The sequence below is a fragment of the Psammomys obesus genome, unplaced genomic scaffold (genome assembly GCF_907164565.1).
Source record: "Psammomys obesus unplaced genomic scaffold, mPsaObe1.curated_primary_1811, whole genome shotgun sequence".
NCBI classification, from domain to species: Eukaryota; Metazoa; Chordata; class Mammalia; order Rodentia; family Muridae; genus Psammomys; species Psammomys obesus.
Genome location: NW_026596166.1, coordinates 10,443,246 through 10,464,950, shown reverse-complemented (window position 1 = coordinate 10,464,950; position 21,705 = coordinate 10,443,246). Strand labels below are relative to the sequence as shown.

Here is a 21,705-nt window from a genome sequence, read left to right as displayed (position 1 = left end):
ATGGCAACGCATGCCGTCTCCTTCCCTGAGTCTCCTCTCCGTTGTGTTCTCCTCTCCCAGGACAGTATGGCACTGCTGTGCATTTACAGATGTCCACACCCCACGTGCTTTCCCCAGTCCGTGAAGTGACTGCTGCCTAGGTGGCCTCCCGTACATTTTTTTCCTACTCTGCCCTCAAGACTTGGCTTAAGAGGCCTTCAGGAAGCTCTCATTAGGCTTCCAGACCGGTTCTCGCATCTCTCGTGGGTCCCGATACTGAAAATAGAGTTAGCTCCGGTCTGTTTTTAAAGCTGCCATCTGGTGAGATGCTTGGCTCCTCCTAGGTATGCTAGAGTTTGCACTTCCCATGCCCGGGGGCTTTGCTTTGTTCGCAGCTGCGTCTCTAGTGCCCAGAACAGGATCTGACACAGCAGCTTGTGCCGACTATACGAACACGCAAAGGACTGCATGGACAGATGCTCAGTAGCAGGGCTCTCTCCTCCCCTCTCCCTTGTTTAAGATACAGAGCAAAGGGAACTTTCTGCTTCTCTTTTTGCCCGCATTCGGACCTCTTTCCTGGGGTTGTCGTTTTTAGGTTCAATGTATCTAAAAACCCAGGGTTGGTAAATTCTGCTCTGTATCCAACCAGTCTGTCTCAGTCTCGGCTTCTCAGCTCTCTGAGGCTGCCACACTTGCCTGGGTGGTACTTCCTGCCTATCTCCCCCCCCCCCGCCCTTTTTTTGTGTGTGCATACACAAGTAGTTTCTAAACAGTATGGTCACGTCTATAATTAGTGGGTGAAAAGATCAAGTTCAGCGGTCTAGAATTTGGGGTTCAGACCCCATTTAAAGCCTATTCTTCTAAAGCCTGGTGATGGTAATGAGGTACTTAAAAACATCCATTTGTGTGCTTGTTTACTTATGTGCGTGGGGTCACGTGCATACACATGTCATGTGTAGAGGTCAGAGGACAACTTACGGGAACTGGTTCTCTCAGTCTACCACGTGGGTTCTAGGTATTGAAGTCAGGTTGTCTGGCTTGGTTGCACACACCTTTACCTAACAAGACATTTCATCAGTTCAAGGTACTTTTTGAAGTTGCTGTAAACTACTGGGAACAGGAAAGCCAACGTTCCACTTATTACCCAATTAAAAAAATGGATATATAATTTTCTGTTTACTTAGAGATATATATTTCATAGCTCTAAAAATATTTCATATTTTATATCTTGGATAAAAAAAAATATCTGCGTATTCAGTTTGAGCTACTGAACTTCCTTAGGAACACTTCGGATAAGAGCCACTGTCAGCAAATGTACATTCATAAAATTGTGGACACATAGGCCTTAAAGGAGTCTAGGAAGAAAACACAGAATGCAGAATTCATATTTTGGGGCATATATATATAGAAGTGATTCCTGAGTTCTCTAGACAGTTCCAGAAGAATTAACTTTTATTAACAACACAAATGAATAGCAATAGGATGCAAAACCTGGAATTAAGACTGGAGCATTGGGGCCGGAGAGATAGCTCAGCCAATAAGGTGTGTTCCTTGCAAGCACAGGGACCTGAGTTTGATTCCTAGTACCTACATAAAAAGCCGAGTGGTGCACAGTGGTAGCTCCTGGGCTGAGGAAGAGACCCAGGTCCTCTCAGAGAGCAAGGTGGAAAGCGCCGAAGGAACAACAGCTGAGGTTGGCCTCTGGTGAGAGAGTAAGAATGCAGTCTGTGTGCCCATAAAAACTGGAAGGTCAGGACAGACAGAAGTGACAAAGAGGCTTACTTGCTCTTGGAGCTGATTGACTTTTTCTTGGAGAAGCCTTTTCACCAGCTTCAGCTTTTGTTCAACTTCAATCATTCGTTCTTCCATGAGATTCACAAGGTGTTCCTGGCTTCCCTAAGGAAAAGAGGGAGAGAGAGGTGCATTATCATTTGAAAATCGTGCCTAACTCCCCATAAGATACCTAGAGAAAGGACAGCTGATGCTTTGTCTTTGTAACCAGAAGGATGGATTTCTAATGAAACAGGAGTTCTGGGCACTATACGCCTTGAACATGTTAAAAAAAGAAGTGCTATCATAGAGGAATCAGAGAAACAACAAAGGTTCTTACCTGTGGCACCATTGTCCCCTGCTCTGAACTCTCAACCCCGAAACTGAAACCCATGTGCACTCTGAACACAGTGGGTGCACAAGGCACATTAAAGCAGTGATCTGCCTTCCACTGTGAGTTGAGTCTTTGCAATTCTGGGAGCCTCTGAACATTGCAAACACTAGGTTTATTTGGGGTGGCCTAAAGTTTCCTATCAGCTTGCAATACATGCCCTTCATTTTTTTCTGAAATGACTAGCGACCCCCAAAGTGTTAACTTTTTATTCACAATCATCAGCTTCTTCCTGCCAGTTACCCTACTCATCTCTTTCCCAGTGGCTTGTCAGTGTGAAGCAAACATCTGGACTCGAGGATGCATTTATCATCAGAGCAGATTAGAAGTGCAAAATCTCTTCCTAGGCATTCTAACCCAGATAAAACCACAGGACAGGAAGAGGCAGGGCCTTTCCTCTCCTTCTCATACAACAAGGGTGGGAATTAGGAGACCGTGACTTTAGGAAGCAAAATGACCCTTGCTTACAAAAATGCCCACCCCAGGAAGTTCACATTTCAGAAGGTACTTCAAGACCTTAATTGGGTAACAGCTAAATATTTTTTAAAAATGCACATTTTGAAAAGAATGTAGGATGGTCAATCATAAATTGAAACCCATTATCGCTTAGATCTAAATAACAGCACTAAACCATGTGAAGAATTTGAAGACAAAAAAAATCTGTATTTGGTAATAGTTTAATATACAAAGCAAATTTCAATAAAAGGGCCTCGAATGTCTGGCTTTTATTTTATTATTTTAAAAAAGCCTATATTTTTAAAAATGTAATCACATTTTAATGTTTATGAGTAATGAGAAATGTTTGTTTCAAAAAGCAAAACAGAAAATCAAGGTAGCAGATAATTAAAAGAACACTGAGTACTGTAAAGGAGAAGGCAGAAGAAAAACAAAGAAGACAGTCATATATTTAAATTTCACTTTATTGTTGCATCAAAATTTCCCTTTTTTTCCGTCAAAAAGTATGATACATCTTATATAAAACAGTATAAATAACCCTGATTTTCTTCAAATTCCATATATAAAAGTAGTACCTTCTTAAAAAATAATTACAACATATGGAATGAGAAAATATATAGAATATATCTTTTCAAGAATCTTACATATCTGCTCTTGAATCCATATAAATAAGCTGACTTGTAACAAGTTCCAGAGTCTACCATAAATAAGAGTCTGCATAAATAAGAGGCAATACTGTGGAGGCAATACAGTGACGGGGACAGCTGGGTAACTTAAAGAGCACTTGATTCCGACATGCCCCGGCCCATGTCTGTGTAGGGTGTGCGTGTGTGGGTGTGTGCGTCTGAGACTTTGTCATGGTAACAAATGCCATCAATAGCAGCCCAGTTTTCAGAGGTGCCCAATCCTTCTGCAGGAATCTGCGTGCACTGCTCGCTGCTCCGGTAGCAAGGCCTAGAGAAAGAAGGCAAGCGATACACTTCACCCCAGTGTCAAGATCACGGCTTCCTGTTGGGGGAGTCTAAGTTCACGTACTTGTAAGGCAAACACACTCAGAAGCACACGCACAGTCACGCCACGTGTGCAAGCAAAGCAACGAAAAGGCAGACAAACCCCTCTCTCCATTCGCAGGCCCCGTGCAGATTGGCTCAGTGTGCAGTGTTCTTAAAACTAGAGTCAGCTCGGCCCCTGGAGAAAGGAGAGGCCTGCACGCCAGTCTATGTGCGCACCGGGCTACTCTCTGCTCTGGCTGAAGTATTTCTTGTGTGTGTGTGTGTGGGGGGGCAGTGGGCAGTTTGGGAGACAGGGTTTCTTGGTGGAGCCCTGGCTATACTGGACTTGATTTGTAGACCAGGCTGGCCTCTGAGCTCACAGAGATCTGCCTGCCTCTGCCTCCCCAAGTGCTGAGATTACAGGCCTGCACCACCATGTCCAGTGGATTTCTTTCTTTCTTTTTTTTTTTTTTTTTTTAATAATTTTATTTTATGTGTGAGGGTGTCAGATCCCTTGGAATTGTCAGGGCAGACAGTTGTGAGCTGCTATGGTGGGTGGGTGCTGGGTGCTGGGAATTGAGTCCAGGCACTTTGGAAGAGCAGACAGTGCTCTTAACCACTGAGCCATCTCTCCAGCCCCTTCTTTTTTTTCTTAACAGTTTTTGTGTGATACTGGGATTATTGGCACAAGAAATTCTCAAATATTGATGGGCAGATTAAGAAAAGCATGTATATGGGAGAGCAATGAGTGTATCTCAGTCAAATCACTAGAGGGTCCTTTGAAAAATGGAGGCCAAGTTTTTGGATTTCAACTACACAATGAAAAACTGAAGCTTCCCTTTCATACTCAACCACAGCAGTTTTTATTTTAAAATTTCACTTTACTGCCCGGAAGTTGAGGTGGTCTGTGCAGAGTTGGACTATCTCTTTAGCAGTCTACCCTAACAATCTTTTTTCTTCTGTGCAGCCTTGGCCATCCTGGATTCGCTTTGTAGACCAGGCTGGCCTCAAATTCACAGGCCTCTGCCTCCCCAAGTGCTGGGATCACAGGCGTGCGCCACCACCCCAACAATCTTCATTCAAAAAGCTGACTCTAATAATGGGAGGTGGGAATGGTACATAGAAAGTTTCCAAAACAGAGTTTTAAAGTACGTAAACAGAGACTTTTTGAAGGTTTGAAGGTTTTGTTGAGAAGGATAAATGACAAAGTGGACAGCACAGCACGGCACAGCACGACAGGTAACAGCTATCTACTGACAAGAGGAGAAAGACAGGAGAGAGAGCTAGTGTGACTTGCAAAGCTCTAAGGGGGTTAAGAAACTGGAAAACTCAAACATTCACTGGGGCATAAGTCTCTCTGAACGAGAAAGAACTGATGCAGGTTTAAACGAAAGAAGATTTTTATTCTGAGCTCTCACTCTTACCTATGACTGATTATATGGGTGAGAACAAAGAAGAAACTTCTGGAAAAAAAATGAGCATGTACTAACGAGAAACAAGGACTTGGAGCTTAAGTAGTTTTTCAAACTTGATTCTTTCAACTATTGAGTGAAATAAACGAGGTAACTAAGAACATGGCACCAGCTAACTAGCTGTGCATTCTGCATCGTTCCTTATGAAAAATCCCCACCTGGGACTTCGCAGACCTTGGCAGGCCACACCGTGTAGGAAGCCTAAGAATGTCCTGTCAGCAGAGATTCCTTCTCGAGGACTGAGTTTGTGACATTTTGGGCATCTGACAAGAATGTTAGGCCAACTATGTACTATACACAGGTAACCTTGGGCCTCCTTTGTCATGTACAAGCATGCAAAGGAGGCCAGCATACCAAACTGCCAAGCAGAGAGCTGGAGAATAAAGTGTAAAACCAAAGCAAATGCCGGCACCATGGCTCGGTGGGTGTGCGACTCAGGGAAGGCAGGACGGTGATGGGGGAGGTGGTCCTTCACCCCACCCTTGGCCGGGCTTCTTTTTCAAACAGTGCTTAAGTGAATGGGATGAGGTAACCTTCCCCACGGAGAAGAAGCCCTCTGTACCTGCGGTGTGTTGGTTCCGGAGGTCCGGGTGTCAAGCTCCTCCTGCAGGCGCTGGCTTCTCCTTTCTGCCCGCAGCAGCTGTTGTTGAAGCTGCAGAAACTGCTCCCTGGGCACCATCGGACAGGCTTGCTGCTGGAGCAGCTGCAGATCCCAGTGAGAGGACGGGCTAAGCGTCACAGTGGACCTCAGGGGCTGCATCTGAGAGACAGGACAAAGCTCGGTCAAGGGCGGGGCCTTCTGCCAAGGAAGGGGCCAAGCAGGGAGCACTGAGCCCAGGATCCCTTCATGGCTTTCTAGTCCCTGATCACTTAGAAACAGGACAAGACCTGGTGGATGTGCATGGGAAAAGCCCTTTTGTCGCCTCTTGGAGATAATACATTAAGTGGCCAGGTTTTCATAAAAAAATTTAAGACTTGAAAGAACGGAGCTTCTTCACTCTTTAGTGACTTTAAGGGCTGGAGGTACATGCTATAGCTAGACATAGCACATCTAAATTATATCTGTGATTTTGATTCTAGAACATTCAACCGCCTTTTTCCCTTTCATTAAAAGTGAGACGGGACCTGGGAACATGGAAGAGAGTGGATTTGCTTTAAGTTTCTCCCATTTTCCCTCTCATCCACAAAGATTTGTAAAGATATTCATGAAATCCATAAAGATTCATTGGCTATGTATCTTCTGACCCCAAGTTAATATTTTAAGAACATTGTATCTAAAATTATTCCAACCTGTCTTAGTTTATCTATTAGGAGTTACGCCCTTACATAGTAACAAGACAGGCAAGCCTGTGGCATCATAAGTTCATAACCCAGAACAAACCAGAATCGGAATAAAAGTATTTGTGGAAAACAACAAGGAAACAGTGTTACAAACATTCCGTTCAAAGCTAAGGGATGGAAAGGAATGCATTTTAGCCAGTGGAACATGCTACTTTTCATCTGTCAACACATCCAACAGATAAAAAAGGCCCAGGGAGAGGCATGCAACACATATGAGCAGGGGCTAAACTCAAGAGGAAGCACCCCGGGCCTGCGGGGAGGGAAAGGGACTCCTCAGACTTAGCTGTAATGAAATGTTAGGTCGTTTCAGAGCCACTATCCATTTTCTTAATTCTACATCTCTGAGATGGGTTACTGTCCATTTTGAAATAGGAGCAGTAGTAGTCGCAGATGTGAAAATATAAAATTATTCATGATTAAAGAATATTATAGATTATGATCCCACAAGTTTCTAACAGTGGGGACAAGTTTTTTTTCATACTGTTTTAAATACCGAGGAACCCCCTTAATCCCACATAAAAGCGAAATGGAAAATGAATACTGGCTCTTGCCCAAGTACATATCAACTGTCATAACCAACAGAAATACTACATGGACACAATGTGGAGATGTCCCCATGCTATGAAGGATCACAGAATGAGAGTGTTCTACCTTCACACACTAGCTCGGGCACAGAACTGCACCCTTCTCTGCCACTTCCAACCACTGAGTTCTAGGTAGAGGTTAGCCACAGACAAAACAAAAACAGAAGAAAATTACAGGAGTTACAGGAAGAGCAAGAAAAGTGCAAGTTACAAAAAGAGCGGGCATATTATGCCCATGAGTAAGAGTGTACAAGCAACCAGGGTCACCTGTTGCTGTGTGCCAGTTTTACAGTAAAGGGCCTTACAGCTGCCATTCTGCCATGGCACCCTCATCTGCTGGAATCTGGTTGGTTGTGAACTTGCCAGCTTTACCCGAACCCAGATCCAGTGAGCACCCAGTCTGAAGTTAAATCCCTTGCTAGATGGACACACAGAATAAAAGCATTTTTGTTTCATCCTCTAAACTGTGGGCTGCCAAGTGACAGACATAGCAGACAAAAAACTGCTAAGGTCTGGTATAAACCTTTCTCTGAATGTTCAAAATAAATCGCTTGCTGAATATTCAACTACTGTTACATTGTTGAAAAAGCCCAGGAACGGGAGTCAGTTTCAAGGCAAAATTCTTCCATTTCTCAGTCTACTTCTTTGCAATCTTTACTTGCACTGGAGTAGGTATTTGTCACACGTGCCCCTTAAACTAGTTTGTAGAAGAGGGAGATTCTCCCAAGGAAGTATGTGCAGCATATTAAGAATCATCTATAAATCATCTATGTCTCAAAGCCCCCGGCCTCAAAGACTCTGATAAGGGAATGCCTCCTCGTCCCCTCACTATCCCTCAACCCCAACAGGTGGGAATACTTCCAGAGAGGAACACACATTCCCTCGGGTGAGTACAGAAGACAGTGTGCAAGCCCCCGTACAACCATAGTGTAACCTGACTTAACAAGGCTGGTGGAAAGAATGGTTAATGCTGAAGGGTTATTGCTGAGAGCGATGAAAGGTTTTAGAAACAACAAACGACTAAAAACTTGAAAATGGTTAAAGTTGCAAAAAGTTGTAATATACATGTGTTTAAGAAGTAAAAACATAGCCCAAGCCCAACTGTATAATTTAAATAAGTGAACCGTATAGCATGTGAATTATTTCTAAAGAGCTGTTAAAAAAAAAAAAAAAAAAAAAAGACTAAAGCAGAGAGGATATAAGTTCAAGGACAGCCTGAACTACATGGTTAGATCCTATCTCAGAAAAGTCAAGGAGGAAAAAAAAAATATTCAGTCTGTATAACTGTATAGTTAATAACTCAATCTTGCTTCCTAGTGAGAGTTTCATTAGAATAGTGTATGAAATGTTTTTAGTTTAAATTCATGCTTTTTCCTCTTTCGGTTCCGGTGCCAGGAACACTGATTTTCCTTATCAGCAAATGTTTACTACTAGCGAAAAAAGAATGGCAGGAAATGGCTGGTGACAGTTAATAATAGACACTGGGGCCCAGAAGAAGGGGGCTTCCTAGGCTAGGGCAAGTAGGTGAAGAAGCAGCTTACTGGGAGAGCATGGGGACAGAGTCCGGAGAGTAAGGACATACAACATGTCACCTTCAATTTCTTACCAGACACACAGAGCTCAGCTTCAGATAGCTTACTCTTTAGAGTCTATAATTATTTCATCAGAGAAGCATAAGCATATCAAAGCCCAGGCTGAACCTACAGTTTTGAAAGCATTTATTATATGCCGTCAAAAACAGTTTAGGTCTCAGTATTTACAGCTCCATCAGTCTCCTCATTAGTGGATAGACCAGAGAATGTAACATTTTCAGAAACCTCAGTGGTCACTTAAATGTCAATGTGATATATTTCCCCAAAGTTCACATTATTTTTTAAAGCTAAGCATTAAAGCCACCTTGACATACATACAGCTTTACAAAGAAAATAATTCACCAGGAGTGGTGGTGACGCACACCTTTGATCCCAGCACTTGGGAGGCAGATACAGGTGGAATTCCAAGTTTGAGGCCAGCCTGGTCTACAAAGCAAGTTCCATGACAGCCAAGGCTACACAGAGAAAGCCTACCTTGAAACAAAATAAATAGAAAATACCTTCCTTCCTTTCCTTGCCTTGAAAAAAAAACTAAAGCAAAACAAAATGTATGTACACAGTATTTAAGAACATGAGAGGTATATTCTATGGGTACTTCTTTATACAAATTTTATAGTTCATTTAATGTGGGATTAATTTTTCATCTACCCACAGCAAAACATCTCAGGGAAGTCTTCACTTACTGAGGGCTGTACATTTGTCCATAGCCTATTACGGTACACAAAGGCACACTAGTTCCTGGGGCCCAATGCATAAACATTGGCCAGTTTTCCAAATCAGCTTAACATTTGTCAGCTGCACCTTTCACAAGGTAGAGCTGAGTTACACATGCAGCATAAGCCACGGACACTGCTTGCTTTTTGACCACTGGGAATCCAGCCCAAGGCTTCACACTTCCAAGGGAAGTCCCCACCACTGAGCTATATCTGCTCAATGAAAAGATGGCTGAACGCAGATGTTCTCAGCCTCCCACATACATCAGAGAGGTGGTCAGACAGTGATTACATCATAAAGCAGGGAAGGATAGCATAGGTCAAGAAACTGTTACATATACACCAATGCCAAGAGGGCCCTGGGCCCCGCAGGCAGGGTCTGTGTGATCCGCATTTATTGGCGTATACAGGTCTCTCCATCTGGGGCTAAAGTTAGTCTTTATTCTGTAAAACAGTGCAGACACCTGTGACTCAGTAAGCAAACGTGTCTGCTCATTTTGGGAAGAGAGACCTAAGAGTTAAGCCTGACGATGAAGACTGTCACCACAGGAACTCAGTGCGATGTCTAGTCTCTCCCATTAAATGGCTCCCGGGCGGGCACCCTCCACAGGACTCACCTCCGTTAGCGTCTCGTCCAGTCTCACCTCTTTCTTCCTCAGACCTTCATTTTCCAAGTGAATTGCTTCTAACTCTTGCTCAAGGGAACTCATCTGACCGACCTGTAAGAACACAAAACAAAACATAATAACTAAAAAAAAAAAAAAAAAAAAAAAAAAAAAAAATGAGTTGCTCTCTTTTATCTTGATAAATTTGTGTTAGAGATCTCTAGCCTTGGAAGAAAGCCAAGATAATTCAGCAAAGAAAACCAGCAAACAACACCTCAGTGCACAGCTGGGTTCTCAGCAATCCAGAGTTAACCAGGGAGTCTCACAGATTCCAGACTCTTCTAAGGCAGCTGGCTTTAAGCGTTTCTGCCACCCACTGCAAGAAAGATACATCACCCCACGACACAGGAGCCATGCCACCAGTGCACGTGTGCACAGGCAGTTCTAAGCACATGCCTGGTTGGAAGAAGAACTCGAGAAAACACAGCCCTTCCCAGTCCCCTTGAGCCAGCACTGCCCCAGAGTGTCGGACACACAATCTTGCTCCGTCTCGGACTTCAGATACTTGTTTCTCTTTAGGGTTTTACTAATAATCTTCATTTTTCCCCCCAGAAGTTTTCTCTTTGCTCTTACACATTTAATTTCATAATCGAGAGTGAAGATAAAAATCAAAAGCTTAAAAAAAAAAAATCAAAAGCTTTTCTTTGTAAATTTTTTTTTAAACTAAAATCTTTCTGGTTAAGATGCGCAATTGTTTCCAAATACTTATCAAACATTAGCTGGGAGGTAAGGAATTTTCCAGTTTCCTAATCCCCTCCCTCGGAGGAGCTCTGGAATCACAGTAGCACTTCCCACGGTCCACTCGGCTTTCTCCTTTTATTAGGCGGTAGCCGTGCCACGCTGTCTGTTTCTATCACTCATTCTTCTTAAAAAATACGACAACAAAAAAACCCTCAGTCTTCAAAAAATTTTCTTTGTTGGTTTGTCTATGTGTGTGTTGCTTTTAAAACCTAGATTTTAGGGGCTGGAGAGATTGCTAAGTGGTTTGGAGCACATGCCACTCTTCCTGATATTCTGAGTTCCTAGAAACCATGTTGTGTGGCTCACAACTCCATCTCTAGAGAGTCTGACACCCTCTTTTGGCCTCTACACTCAAGTGCACATACATTGACATACAATTTAAAATGAATTCTTTTAAGGGTGTATGTGTGTGTGTATGAACTGTCTTCCTCCTGAAAGCTTAAATTTTGTTTTTTTGTTGTTTTTGTTTTTTTTAAATCTTTACTCAATAAAAAAAAAAAAAAAAAAACAAAAAAAAAAACAAAACAATGACACTGTTTTGACAAGACTATAGAGGCATCAGAGGATCCGAGGAAGGCTCAAAGCCTGCCACTCACGGCAAGAGGCAAATGCTGGGAACAGGCTTGTCAGAACACAGCTATGTCACTACACTTGAAAAATCTACCTTCCTACTGGCAGGAGAGGGTTCTTTCGGAGACTGTTCACACTCTCTCTTTAAGGACAATTTTTCTTGTTCTGTGGGTGACACAGTACATGATTGGTTGAGTTGTTTTTGGTGCTTGGTGGGAAGAAGGCTGGATTCCAGGTGACGGACCTAGTAAGAACAAATGTAAGAGGAAGAGATGCTTACTTGTGTAATCACCCAGCCCGGAAAACAAAAATGGCAAACAAGGAATACTTCCAGTTACTATTTGGTTATTAAAAAGTACTTTTTTTTTTTTTTTTAAGCTGGTCAGGGTGGTAGAGGACTGTGGTCCTGGTTACCAGGGAGACTGAGGCAGGGGATCACCTGAGCCCCTAAAGTTCAAATCAGCCTGGGAGACATACATAGCAAGACCTAGTTGCTGAATTCTTGAAGCCTACTTTTTAAAAAATTTATTTCTAAACATCTTTTCTAAATAAACCTGGCTGAGCTTACAGACTCAACATGGGAAGGGCACAGCAGAAGAGGAAACTTCTGGGCCAGCCCCAGGACCCTGGAGCCAAGAGTGATGGAACTGCTGAGCTGAAAAGCAGTCCTGGGTCCTTATGCTGTCATGGAGAACCTTCAGAGAGGCTGAGGCGCAAGGCCGGTTGACTCCAGTTGAGACTGGTGCTGCTGGACTCGTGTATCTACATCTGCTAAGTTGGCTGTCCCATTCCCACCATAGTCTTAGCAACTGCAGATTTTTCTGCACATAGTAGGTGTTCTAAAGAAAAATTCACGGCTCTTAGAATTCCACAGCAGATGCACAGGCCAAGTGGCTGACAATACAGCACAGGTGTGTCACCTGGGTGGTTAGCAAAAACTTCAAAGATTGTTCTTGCCTCGAAACACTGAGTCTCTAAGAAGGGGCACCAAGTTTTCTCTTACAAAGAATTAGCCAGACCCTCAAGCCTTGAGTCTTGATTTTGCCATTTTGTTATTATTGGTCCGGGCAGCTAACCAGTTTGAATGATATCATAATTTCCACTGTCTTTAATAGGAGGATTAAAGTCATGGATTTGCTTTAATATACAACTCCTTATATAAAATGATATATTTAGTTTAAATATATGAAGATAACCATATATAAGTCAATGAAAGATTATTCATTCTCAAAGTAAGCCTGCCATCACAGGGTACTCAAATCTATCTAAAACTACAAACAGCTCGTTTTCCTGTCTAGCGAGTCACTCTCAGCAGTGTGCAGCTTCCAAGCTACCTTCTCCCGGGAGGTTGTGAGGTCTGCCTGGGTGATGTGCACCACAGCTTGGAGTCTGTTGCTGTCTGGACAAAGCAGCTGCGGCTCTTCATTCATCAGATGGTCCAGTCTGTCCCAGGATAGCCTTTTCTGCTGGCCACGGAGCCCTGAGAGTGGAGTGGTTGTTTCCGAGACCCAGTCCTGAAGAGAGAATTACGGAGTTAAAACTTACTAGCAAACTGACAGGTCACTTTCATCATGATACAGGTTTCCTGTTTACCTAATGACAATCCTAAGTGAACGCTTTTCAAGTTTATGTGTATATAGATACAGATATGAAGAAAATGATACTCTTAGATTTAGATTTTTTTTTTTCTTAAGGTTCAAAATGGTCATTGGCAAAATAGTCCAGTCGACTTCGATAGAAAGTGTCATGGAAGGGCTCTGACGTGGTACTCAAAGGACTACAGGGTCTAGAGGTGATATCGAAAAATTGCCTCCTTCATGGGAAGCCCTCTTAGAACCCAGCTAACACTCTTTCGAGTAACAGAAAACATGGAAAACTCAGAGGCACTGCAACTTGCATGCGTCCACAGGCTAATCCTCTCCGGCTTTCACACAGGCAACATGCTCCTTTTGAGGCTCCACCGCATGTGTCGTCTTGTAGTTGAGGCTTGATTTCAGGAATATGCTTCACGCTACCAAAGTAACCTTTTTTTTAAACCCTAAAAATAACTTCAGAAAATGTAAAAGGGTAGCACAGCCAGATAAACTGCTGCCTTTTAAGTCAAACATGAAAAAGAAAAGGAAGTTTAAAAGGCTTGAGAAAAAAAGTCAGCCCTTTGTTTTTTTTTTTTTTTTAATTAAAACAACTACCTCATTTTATTTTAAGTGCTAGCAACCAAGAGATAAAAATAACTGAATTCGGACCTAATTTTAATATAGAACAAAATTTCAACATCCACCAGACATTTGGAGCGTTGCTAATCATTTGTGGACACGTTAAGCAGCTCTGTGACATTTAAATGGGGTGTGTTTTTACAGCCCCACAAAGGCCAGCCAGCTATTTTTTAAGCAGCTTTTCCTAGACTCTCTGTTACCACGGAGGCAAGCCCGCTTGGCAGCTGTGACTTAATTGGCTAAGTCAGCACCATTGTCTCAGGCTACAGGTTTCCTTTTCTGTATTTTTACTCCCCCCTCTCCCCCCCCTCCCCGTAGATGGGTGTTCCTAGGTTAATTTCTCTTCATGTTTTTCTTGGCTGGTTTTATAGGTTCCCACGCATGCTCTTGTTTAAAGTTTGAAAATGCTTTATTTAGTTTTATTATTCTAAAATTCAACTCAGCTACAGTCTTTTAACGTCTTTGGCCTAAGCAAAAATGGTACATTTTGCACCTTTATAATTCCATTCATATGAGGTTCAGAAGCAAATAACCCTGACCTATAGTGGCGGAAAATGCAAGAGTGGGTCCCTGGGGTTATCAGCTGGAGGAGACAAAGGATATAAGGGGAAATGTTTTCCTGTTTGGTCCTAATAATAGCTACACAAACACATAAAGACAAACCTATCTGTAAAAACATAGTATGACATATACATGCAAACCCAATCAAACCGCAGACTAAAAGAATTTATAGCCTAATTACAAAATCAGAAATGACCTTGTCGACAGCATTCTGAAGTTGTCTGTGTAGAGACATCACTTCCTGCTTTAAAGCCTCCTTTTCCTGCTGAGTCACCTGCAGTTCAGATTTAATCTGGGCCATTTGAAGGTTTACATTCTGCAGAGTATCTTCTAAATTCTGAACCTGCATGGTAAGAACAGTTGTGCACAGTGACTCAGGAGTTCATGGTGAGAATAACAATGTGTGGTGACACAGATGTTCACGGTAGGAACAGTTGTGTCTGGTGCTTCAAGCATTCAAGGTTAGAACAGTTGTACTCGGTGACACCAATGTTCATGGTAAGAGCAAGTGTGTACAGTGACACGGCAGTCCATGGTCTCACATCGCACATCTCTGGAGACCAGCAAGGAGCCTTCCGTTACACCTTGCTATATCTAGTTCTCTTTCCAGCTGCTCAGCGGAAACTTGGGATGTTACATAGATTCACAGGATGCCCAGTTATGGTTAGGAAAAGCCAGGTACTGCTGATGCGCGCATCTAACAGACCGCCAGCAGCTGGGGGACAGAACCGAGAAACGCCGGCTGCCGTTGCCAACCACACTCACACTGAGGCTTGAGAAATGTCTTCTGAGTCTAGGCGCTGGTTTGCTAAGGACCTCTTGGTTGAAAGTAATAATTTATACTTGCAAAGTTCTATTTTACACTCATATCTCAGTTCAATTTAACCTTGCAGAAGGCTGGTTGATAGTTTGTTATTTCAGCATTAGAGGGCAGGTACTTGCATTAGAAGTCCCGCCCTAAATTAGGAACAAGCAGTCTCTTTAGGCACTGTCTTGAAATCTTCAGAAGTAAGCTCTGATGGAGACACTGTTTAAATTATTTTGCCATGTTGTACAGATGTCTCAGATGAGGTCCTGGGATCATTCTAAGGCTACTTGGGCCAGTCTCACCTGGAATATTCTTTCTTCTGGGCCTTTTATTGGAAGGTGAAAATACTAGAAAATACTAATTATGGAGACACAGCAAGAACTGTCTACACACCTTTTCCTGGGAAGCCACCAGCTGTGACTTCAGGCTTTCACTCTGCTGCTCCCAGGACTTCTGTTCCTGCTTCATTGTAGCGATCTTGTGCTCTAGAAGACTGGATTTTGCCAACTGTTTCAGGAAGGGAAGAAAGGGAGAACATTTTTGCAAGCTCATACAGACCCAGCTACAGTTTCCACCACTATCATCAAGAACCAGCCTATCTGCCTTTATGAGCAAGTGGGGTAGGGGTGGGGATGGGGGTGGGGGCTGGGAGGTGTCCATCACTTCCATCAAGAATGGGCCTATCTGCCTTAAGGAGCAGGCAGGTACAGGGTAGGAGGTGGGGGGCGGGGTGGAGCGTTCCTGGCTGCGTCCTACTTAATGTCAGGCTTCTCTTCTTTGCTGGGTTTTTCTTTTTCTATTTTTTTCACTCAATGTCTCCTATTTTGAGGGCCAGGAAGTGGGCTAAAAAGGCAATTGGAAATCTTCCGAGTGTATCGTAACAGGAAAATAAATAATGCCTACGGGGCAGGTGGAGCAAGAAAAGCAACATTGTTGTATTGTTAGTGAAAGCATAATAGAAAAAAAAGTGTTTGCCTATGAAATAGATCTCAGGGGATAAAAGCCGTATTTCTACTATATAATAGTGTTTTACATATATTATAAACACAGCAAAGGTAACATCATGATTCGTTCAGTGAGACAACATCATATTCTGGACTTCACTAGCCTAGGGTCACATAATTGCGTCTATAACTTTGGACCAATACCGGAAGCCCAGGGGCCACAGCCCATAGGGAAATGCCTGCTGTGACAAGCACTGTGCAATAATGGAAAGCCTATTGCTTTTACTACCTTATCTGCACAGCTGTTTAATTCTTCACTTAGGACCTCTTTTTCCTTCAGGAGTTTTTCGTTGTAGCTTAGAATGCTAGACATTTTTTGCTGGAAGTCAGAGACGTCAGGACATCTGTGTAGCTGTAAGAGATTAAACAAATGAGTCCTGTCATCACAGCTATGTTTATACTATAGACTTGAAAAGGAGGCATTTGTTAACAGGGCATTTGCGTGGCCCTGAAACCTCAGATACATTTCAAAGGACATACATCTTCTAGCAGCCTATCATTAACTTTGACTAACTGTTCCCAGCTAGCCTCTCACTGTTCCCTAGCTGACTACTGAAATGTCTGCTTCGACATGTGGAGGCAGATGCTGCCAAAGAGTGGTCCTAGCTTTCAGCTCTCCTGTCACAGTTAGACAGCTTGCTGCTCTCCTGCCATCGGTTTAACTTCTGCTCATGGAACACACGTTACATTCTTTTTAATCATGCTTCTTAAAAGATATTCAAAATATATTTCTCAAGCCATTTTAGTCAAGACCATAGGATTAGCCGAGCATGATGGGAGGTGGAGATGGATTTAGAGCAGTGGGTCTCAACCTGTGGGGTGTGACCCCTTTGGCAAACCTCTGTCTCCAAAAATATTTATACATTACGATTCGTAACAGTCATAAAATTACAATTATGAAGTAGAGATGAAAATAATTTTTATGCTTGGGGATCACCACAATATGAGGAGCTGTATTAAAGAGTCACAGCATTAGGAAGGTTGAGAAGCACTGATTTAGAGGATCAGTAGCTCAAGGCCAGTCCTGGCTATATACATAGGTGTTTCTAGTTCAACCAGGGCTTTATAAGACCCTGTCTCCAAAAAGATAAGAAAAGAGTTACATAACATGGTTGTACATACCTATAATCCTAGCACTCAGGAGGCTGAGACAGAAGATCAGAAGTATGAGGCAAGCCTGGCCAACTCATCAAGATCTTGCTTCCAAAACAAAAACCAACTAAGGGATTGGTATTTGCCACACACAAGGATCAGCAGGTGGCAAGTTAAGGCTGTGCCCTTCCCCTGGGAAAAGCCTGATGGGCTTTCCTGTGGCACGCTATTGGAGGGGACATGTGGGCTTCCTTCTCTCCACTGACAGCTGAGGCAAACCAGGCTGCTTCTGTTGCCTTCAGCATCCACGCTGGTACTATCAACACCCGGGATACTTTGCTGCAAAGGTCTTTCTGTACGTTGAAGGATGTTCCACAGCATCTCTGGCTTTAGCCACTCCCCTCCGTAACCCTAACCCCCAACTAGTGAAAACCTAAGATTCCCTGGTGTTGGGAGACAATTCTCACGCCAACCTAACTGGGAACCACTCTTAGGAGCAGATTGTGTCCCACGCCCCTTCCTATTCTTTATACATTTTTTTAATAAGAGCATTCCTCTTGTGTGTTGGTCCTTCCCATATTCAATTCTCTACAACCAGCATGATCAGCCATCTTCCTACCTGAAGGCCTCCCACAGAACATTGGAAATAACTAGGAAAAAATAGATTTTACAGGTTGAAGCTTGTTTTCAACCTATAGCAAATCCAACATACGTCATAAGCCTGTTCAAGTCAGAAGGAGATGAGAAAGCATCCTTTAAAGTAGCTGTGCATTAATGTAATATGGAACCCTCTCCTTTCCCCAGCATCTGGCTACCTTACCACACACCTGCAATGCTTGCCACTTGAGTATCTACAGACCAGCAGGGGACTTTCATGCTTCTTTTTGGCCTGATACATAATATATATGGAGTGCTTCCAGAGCTCTAAATCCCAGTGTCAGACAGGGTAACACATGGTCTCTGGCTCCCAGCTGCAGGGCAGCAAGGACAGGCTGGCAGCCGACGCCACCTCACTCAAAAGCCCTCATGACAAAATGACTTCCTTCCATGTGCACATAGGGATTCATGGCTATCTCATCTATTTATATCAACGCCCTGGAAAAAAGTGTGTAGTGAGGCGTGCCAAGTGATGTCCTCCTCGTGTCGCTCTTCTCCCAACTCTGCTCTTTCTCTTGTGCTCTGTAGCTTAGCAAGGCTCCACAGCAAACATGGCACACGGCATGCACACAGACTGGTCATTATCACTGAAAGGTGAGCAAGCAATGCTTTCAGTGGTCCAGCAGAAATGGGACACTGGAAGCAATGGCTCTGGGAGACTCTCACCTCACAGAAAGACTGAAGGTTAGCTTCCAGCATGGTATATGGAACCAACGAGTTCCTACTTGTGGCAGAAAAGATCCTCTCTACTGCAGTTCCTGACATAGAAAGAGTCTTACAGGACATGTGCTTGGCAGCAGTCCTTGTGGAGTGTTACCAAAGACATGAGTGCTCTGAGGTCTGACACCATTACTAGGCTATGGAGTCAATTAGAGATCAGCTCAAACAGTACAGATGATTTAGCTGTAGCGTGAACCGAATTACACTGACTGTTACAGTATTTAGGGAAGGACACTTTATGCTTACAGGCTGAAGAGACGCAGGAAGGAGCATTCTATAATCTGCTAGCACAAATAACAAAGTTATCTGAGGATAGGGCAAAGGAACGGAACAACTAAATTCTACTATAAAGTGAGACTGGTTCAACGGAAACCTTCTTGCACGTAATAAAAATAAAGAAGATTGGACGATGTTTCATCATTAGTTTTTTTGTTTGTTTGAGGTATACCCTCTTCTACATTTAAAATTCAGTCTTTGTTTGGAACTCTGAAATAGCTTTCTGAAAACCAAACTAATTTTTTTTGAGATAGGGCCTTATTGTGTAGCCTCCATTGATCCTGAATTCACAATCTTCCTGCCTCAGTTTCCTGAGTGCTGGAAACACAAGCAGGCAACATCCTGTTAAGCTCTACACGTTAAATTTATTAATGTGTGAGAGTGTAATCTGAGGATGCTGGAGAGCTTACTCTCCTAGGCAGCATCTCATGCCAGCCACAAAGAAAAGACCCAGGTGGGACCCACTTCATCTGGGTCCCCAGAAATCATAGAACAGTTTTGGAATTCACGAGTCAGAAAGTCACCGTCTTATCGGACAAACTAACATTACTTTTTCATCTGGCTGGGAGAAAGCAGAGCAACAAAAATTTGAAACTAAGATGGTTGGGATTCATAGAATTTTAGACTCTACCACATAAACAAGCTGTTTCACTAGGGAATTAGCAGCCGGAGTCCTTAGGAACACCCTTGTGAATTTAAGTCCTCAACTTGAAAGCTGTTTGAGCAACCATGATGCAAAGGGCATTTGGTGGCTGGAGATGCCACCCCAGCAGCCCAGACTTACCTGTTCTAGTTTCTCCAGTTCATCCTTAAGGAGGAGGTTTTCCTGTTCCACAATGTGAGTCTGTAGTTTAACTTCAGAAAGTTCTGCCTCCAGAGAAGACACCAAAGTGGAAGTCTAAGAGAAATGGCAGGTACAGAACGGACAGTCATTGCCTGGGGAAACTTCACCAAGCCCACAATCTCAAGGAAACAATACCAGTTCAATTGGTATTGCTCTGAGACCATTGATCCTCATAGTTAGTGAAAGAGCCAAATTATGTTCAAAGACTTTCCATGTATATAGCATGGACCTTATGACCGGTCCACGTCTTTGGATGTTTCTCTATTGTAAAGTTTCCTTCCCTTGAATAAAGGTACATTGATATTGTGCAAATTCTTTCCTCGAATTTCTAGCTATCCATCCCACTATACACCAGTACATTCTGGCTACGATTAATTATCACTTGGGGTTTTCCTATGGGTGACTTTCTGTTTTCTTCCTTCATTTCTGCACTTGTTAGGGTTCTATAAGAAAGAGCAACTGTTTCTCTCCATTTGTTTATTCAATCAATCTATGCTAATATGTACTCAGATATCTATCACACTTATTTCATTCTATACTTTATTTCAGTGATCAAACTGTTTGAGTCTGGGTTATTAGGAGTTCCTTTATGTGTGTGCCTGAGTTTTTTGAATTTATCCTGTTTATAATATTTATTTGTGTATGTAGCACCTTTTGCTGTTTGGCATGGTGAGACATTTTTCAGGTTTGACTTTTTTTTTCCCTGTTCTAACTTTGGAATCAGTAATTTTTCCAAGGTGCTTTTATAGGAAAATGGTATTTAGAATTCAAGATCTGGTTATCCTATATGAAAACACAACTATGTTTCTTTCTCTAGCTCTCTGTATGTATAGTGTGTGTGTGTGTGTGTGTGTGTGTGTGTGTGTGTGTGTGTATTTACTAATGTCTTAGGTTGTGAACCAACATCAGAGGGTTCACCTTAGCCCTCCACATTTCGACACTGCAACTTTCTTCTCCAACAGTGAGAAACACAGTTCTTAGTTTATGCTATATTCACTTACTCATTCACTTCTGGCTACACAAAATAACCTTGTATGCCCACATGAATCACGATTTCTGGCTAGATTATTAAAGCATTTATGGACTGTTAATTCTTTTTTTCTCTACTTTGCTTTCATTATATAGTGTCAGTTCCATTTGTTAGTGCTTGTGTTCTATTTTTGTGTTCCCACACCCGTCACGGTTGATTTTGTTTATCTGAGGTCTGTAAAGACTGCGTGAAACAGGGCTTCGATGGAGCTCGGCGGCAGAGCATTTGCCTGGTAGTTGCATAGCTCCAGGTTTGGGAGAAAGGCAAAACCAAACCAAACAATGGAACCAAAGCATGTGAAACACATAAGAGTCAGAGCTTTGTACAAGATAAACTCAACAAAGCGTGGCTCTCACCCTCAGCCATTCTACCTCATTCCCATTGCACTGCGCATGCCTTCCCACCTGACTCCTCTGCAACCATCTCTTCAGTGCCTGTTTATCACTCTTAGAGTTCCTTTAGATAGGTTGGCAGGCATGTGTGCTTCTTCTCCAGGGTCTCCCTTTTGTCCTTACATGCACGGAAGCACACCGGAGATCGTCTCTCTGACCCCACCACCCAGTTAACCTTCTCATTCTTTTTATGTCCCTCCCTATTTAATAGTTGTACCCATAATACGGATGCCGCCACAATGCCTAACTCAGTCACTCTCTCATGCACGAGCGTACTGATTGTCCCTACAAATCTGCAAATATGAACAAAGCTAGGATGAATATTCTCAGGTGTAGGACTTTTCATATTGTTGCAGGGATATTTTGAGGCCAAATTCCTAGCAGTGAGATTGCTGGGCAAAAGGTCAGCACAAATGTAAGTGTTAGGTAGTGCCAAAATACCTCTGCATGGTTTCAGTGCATGAGGCCCACAACGTACGGAGACGTCTGCCAATGCAGCCTTGCCAAGAGAACAGGCTGCTGTACTCTTTAAAATAATCTTCCAAGTGAGGACTTACATGCCAGTACTGTTTATTTTGCACTTCTCTAATTATGATTGATTTTTGAGTCTCTTTTCAAAGCTTTGAGAGACATTTTAATCTTAAAAAAAAAAAAAAAAAAAAAAAAAACTTCTCTGTTCTTGGTTTTTTTTTTTTTAATGTCCCTAAGTTTTTCTCTTCTTTTTAAAATAATTATTTTAAATTTATGGATCTTGAGTGCATATGTATGTGCCTGAATTGTATGTATGTGCACCACATGCACACAGTAGCCCTCACAGGGCAGAAGAGCCATCAAACCCACTG

The 21,705-nt window shown here is 42.7% G+C and overlaps 1 protein-coding gene across 4 annotated transcripts in view; it reads right to left on the bottom strand.

The window, feature by feature from the left end:
- Positions 1-21,705, bottom strand: part of Nin (ninein) — a 100,350-nt gene that overhangs the window by 4,706 nt on the left and 73,939 nt on the right. For 2 of the 4 annotated variants that reach the window (XM_055595512.1, XM_055595515.1), the window contains 9 exons: positions 19,382-19,495; positions 16,082-16,204; positions 15,242-15,355; positions 14,237-14,383; positions 12,601-12,780; positions 11,361-11,510; positions 9,908-10,009; positions 5,623-5,820; positions 1,762-1,875 (listed from right to left, as the gene is read on the bottom strand). In XM_055595512.1, the coding sequence (XP_055451487.1) occupies positions 1,762-1,875; positions 5,623-5,820; positions 9,908-10,009; positions 11,361-11,510; positions 12,601-12,780; positions 14,237-14,383; positions 15,242-15,355; positions 16,082-16,204; positions 19,382-19,495 (1,242 nt within the window). Of the gene's footprint in view, positions 1-1,375; positions 1,681-1,761; positions 1,876-3,092; positions 3,551-5,622; positions 5,821-9,907; positions 10,010-11,360; positions 11,511-12,600; positions 12,781-14,236; positions 14,384-15,241; positions 15,356-16,081; positions 16,205-19,381; positions 19,496-21,705 lie in introns of those variants that run through there. The other 2 variants (XM_055595513.1, XM_055595514.1) reach the window with 2 other exon arrangements.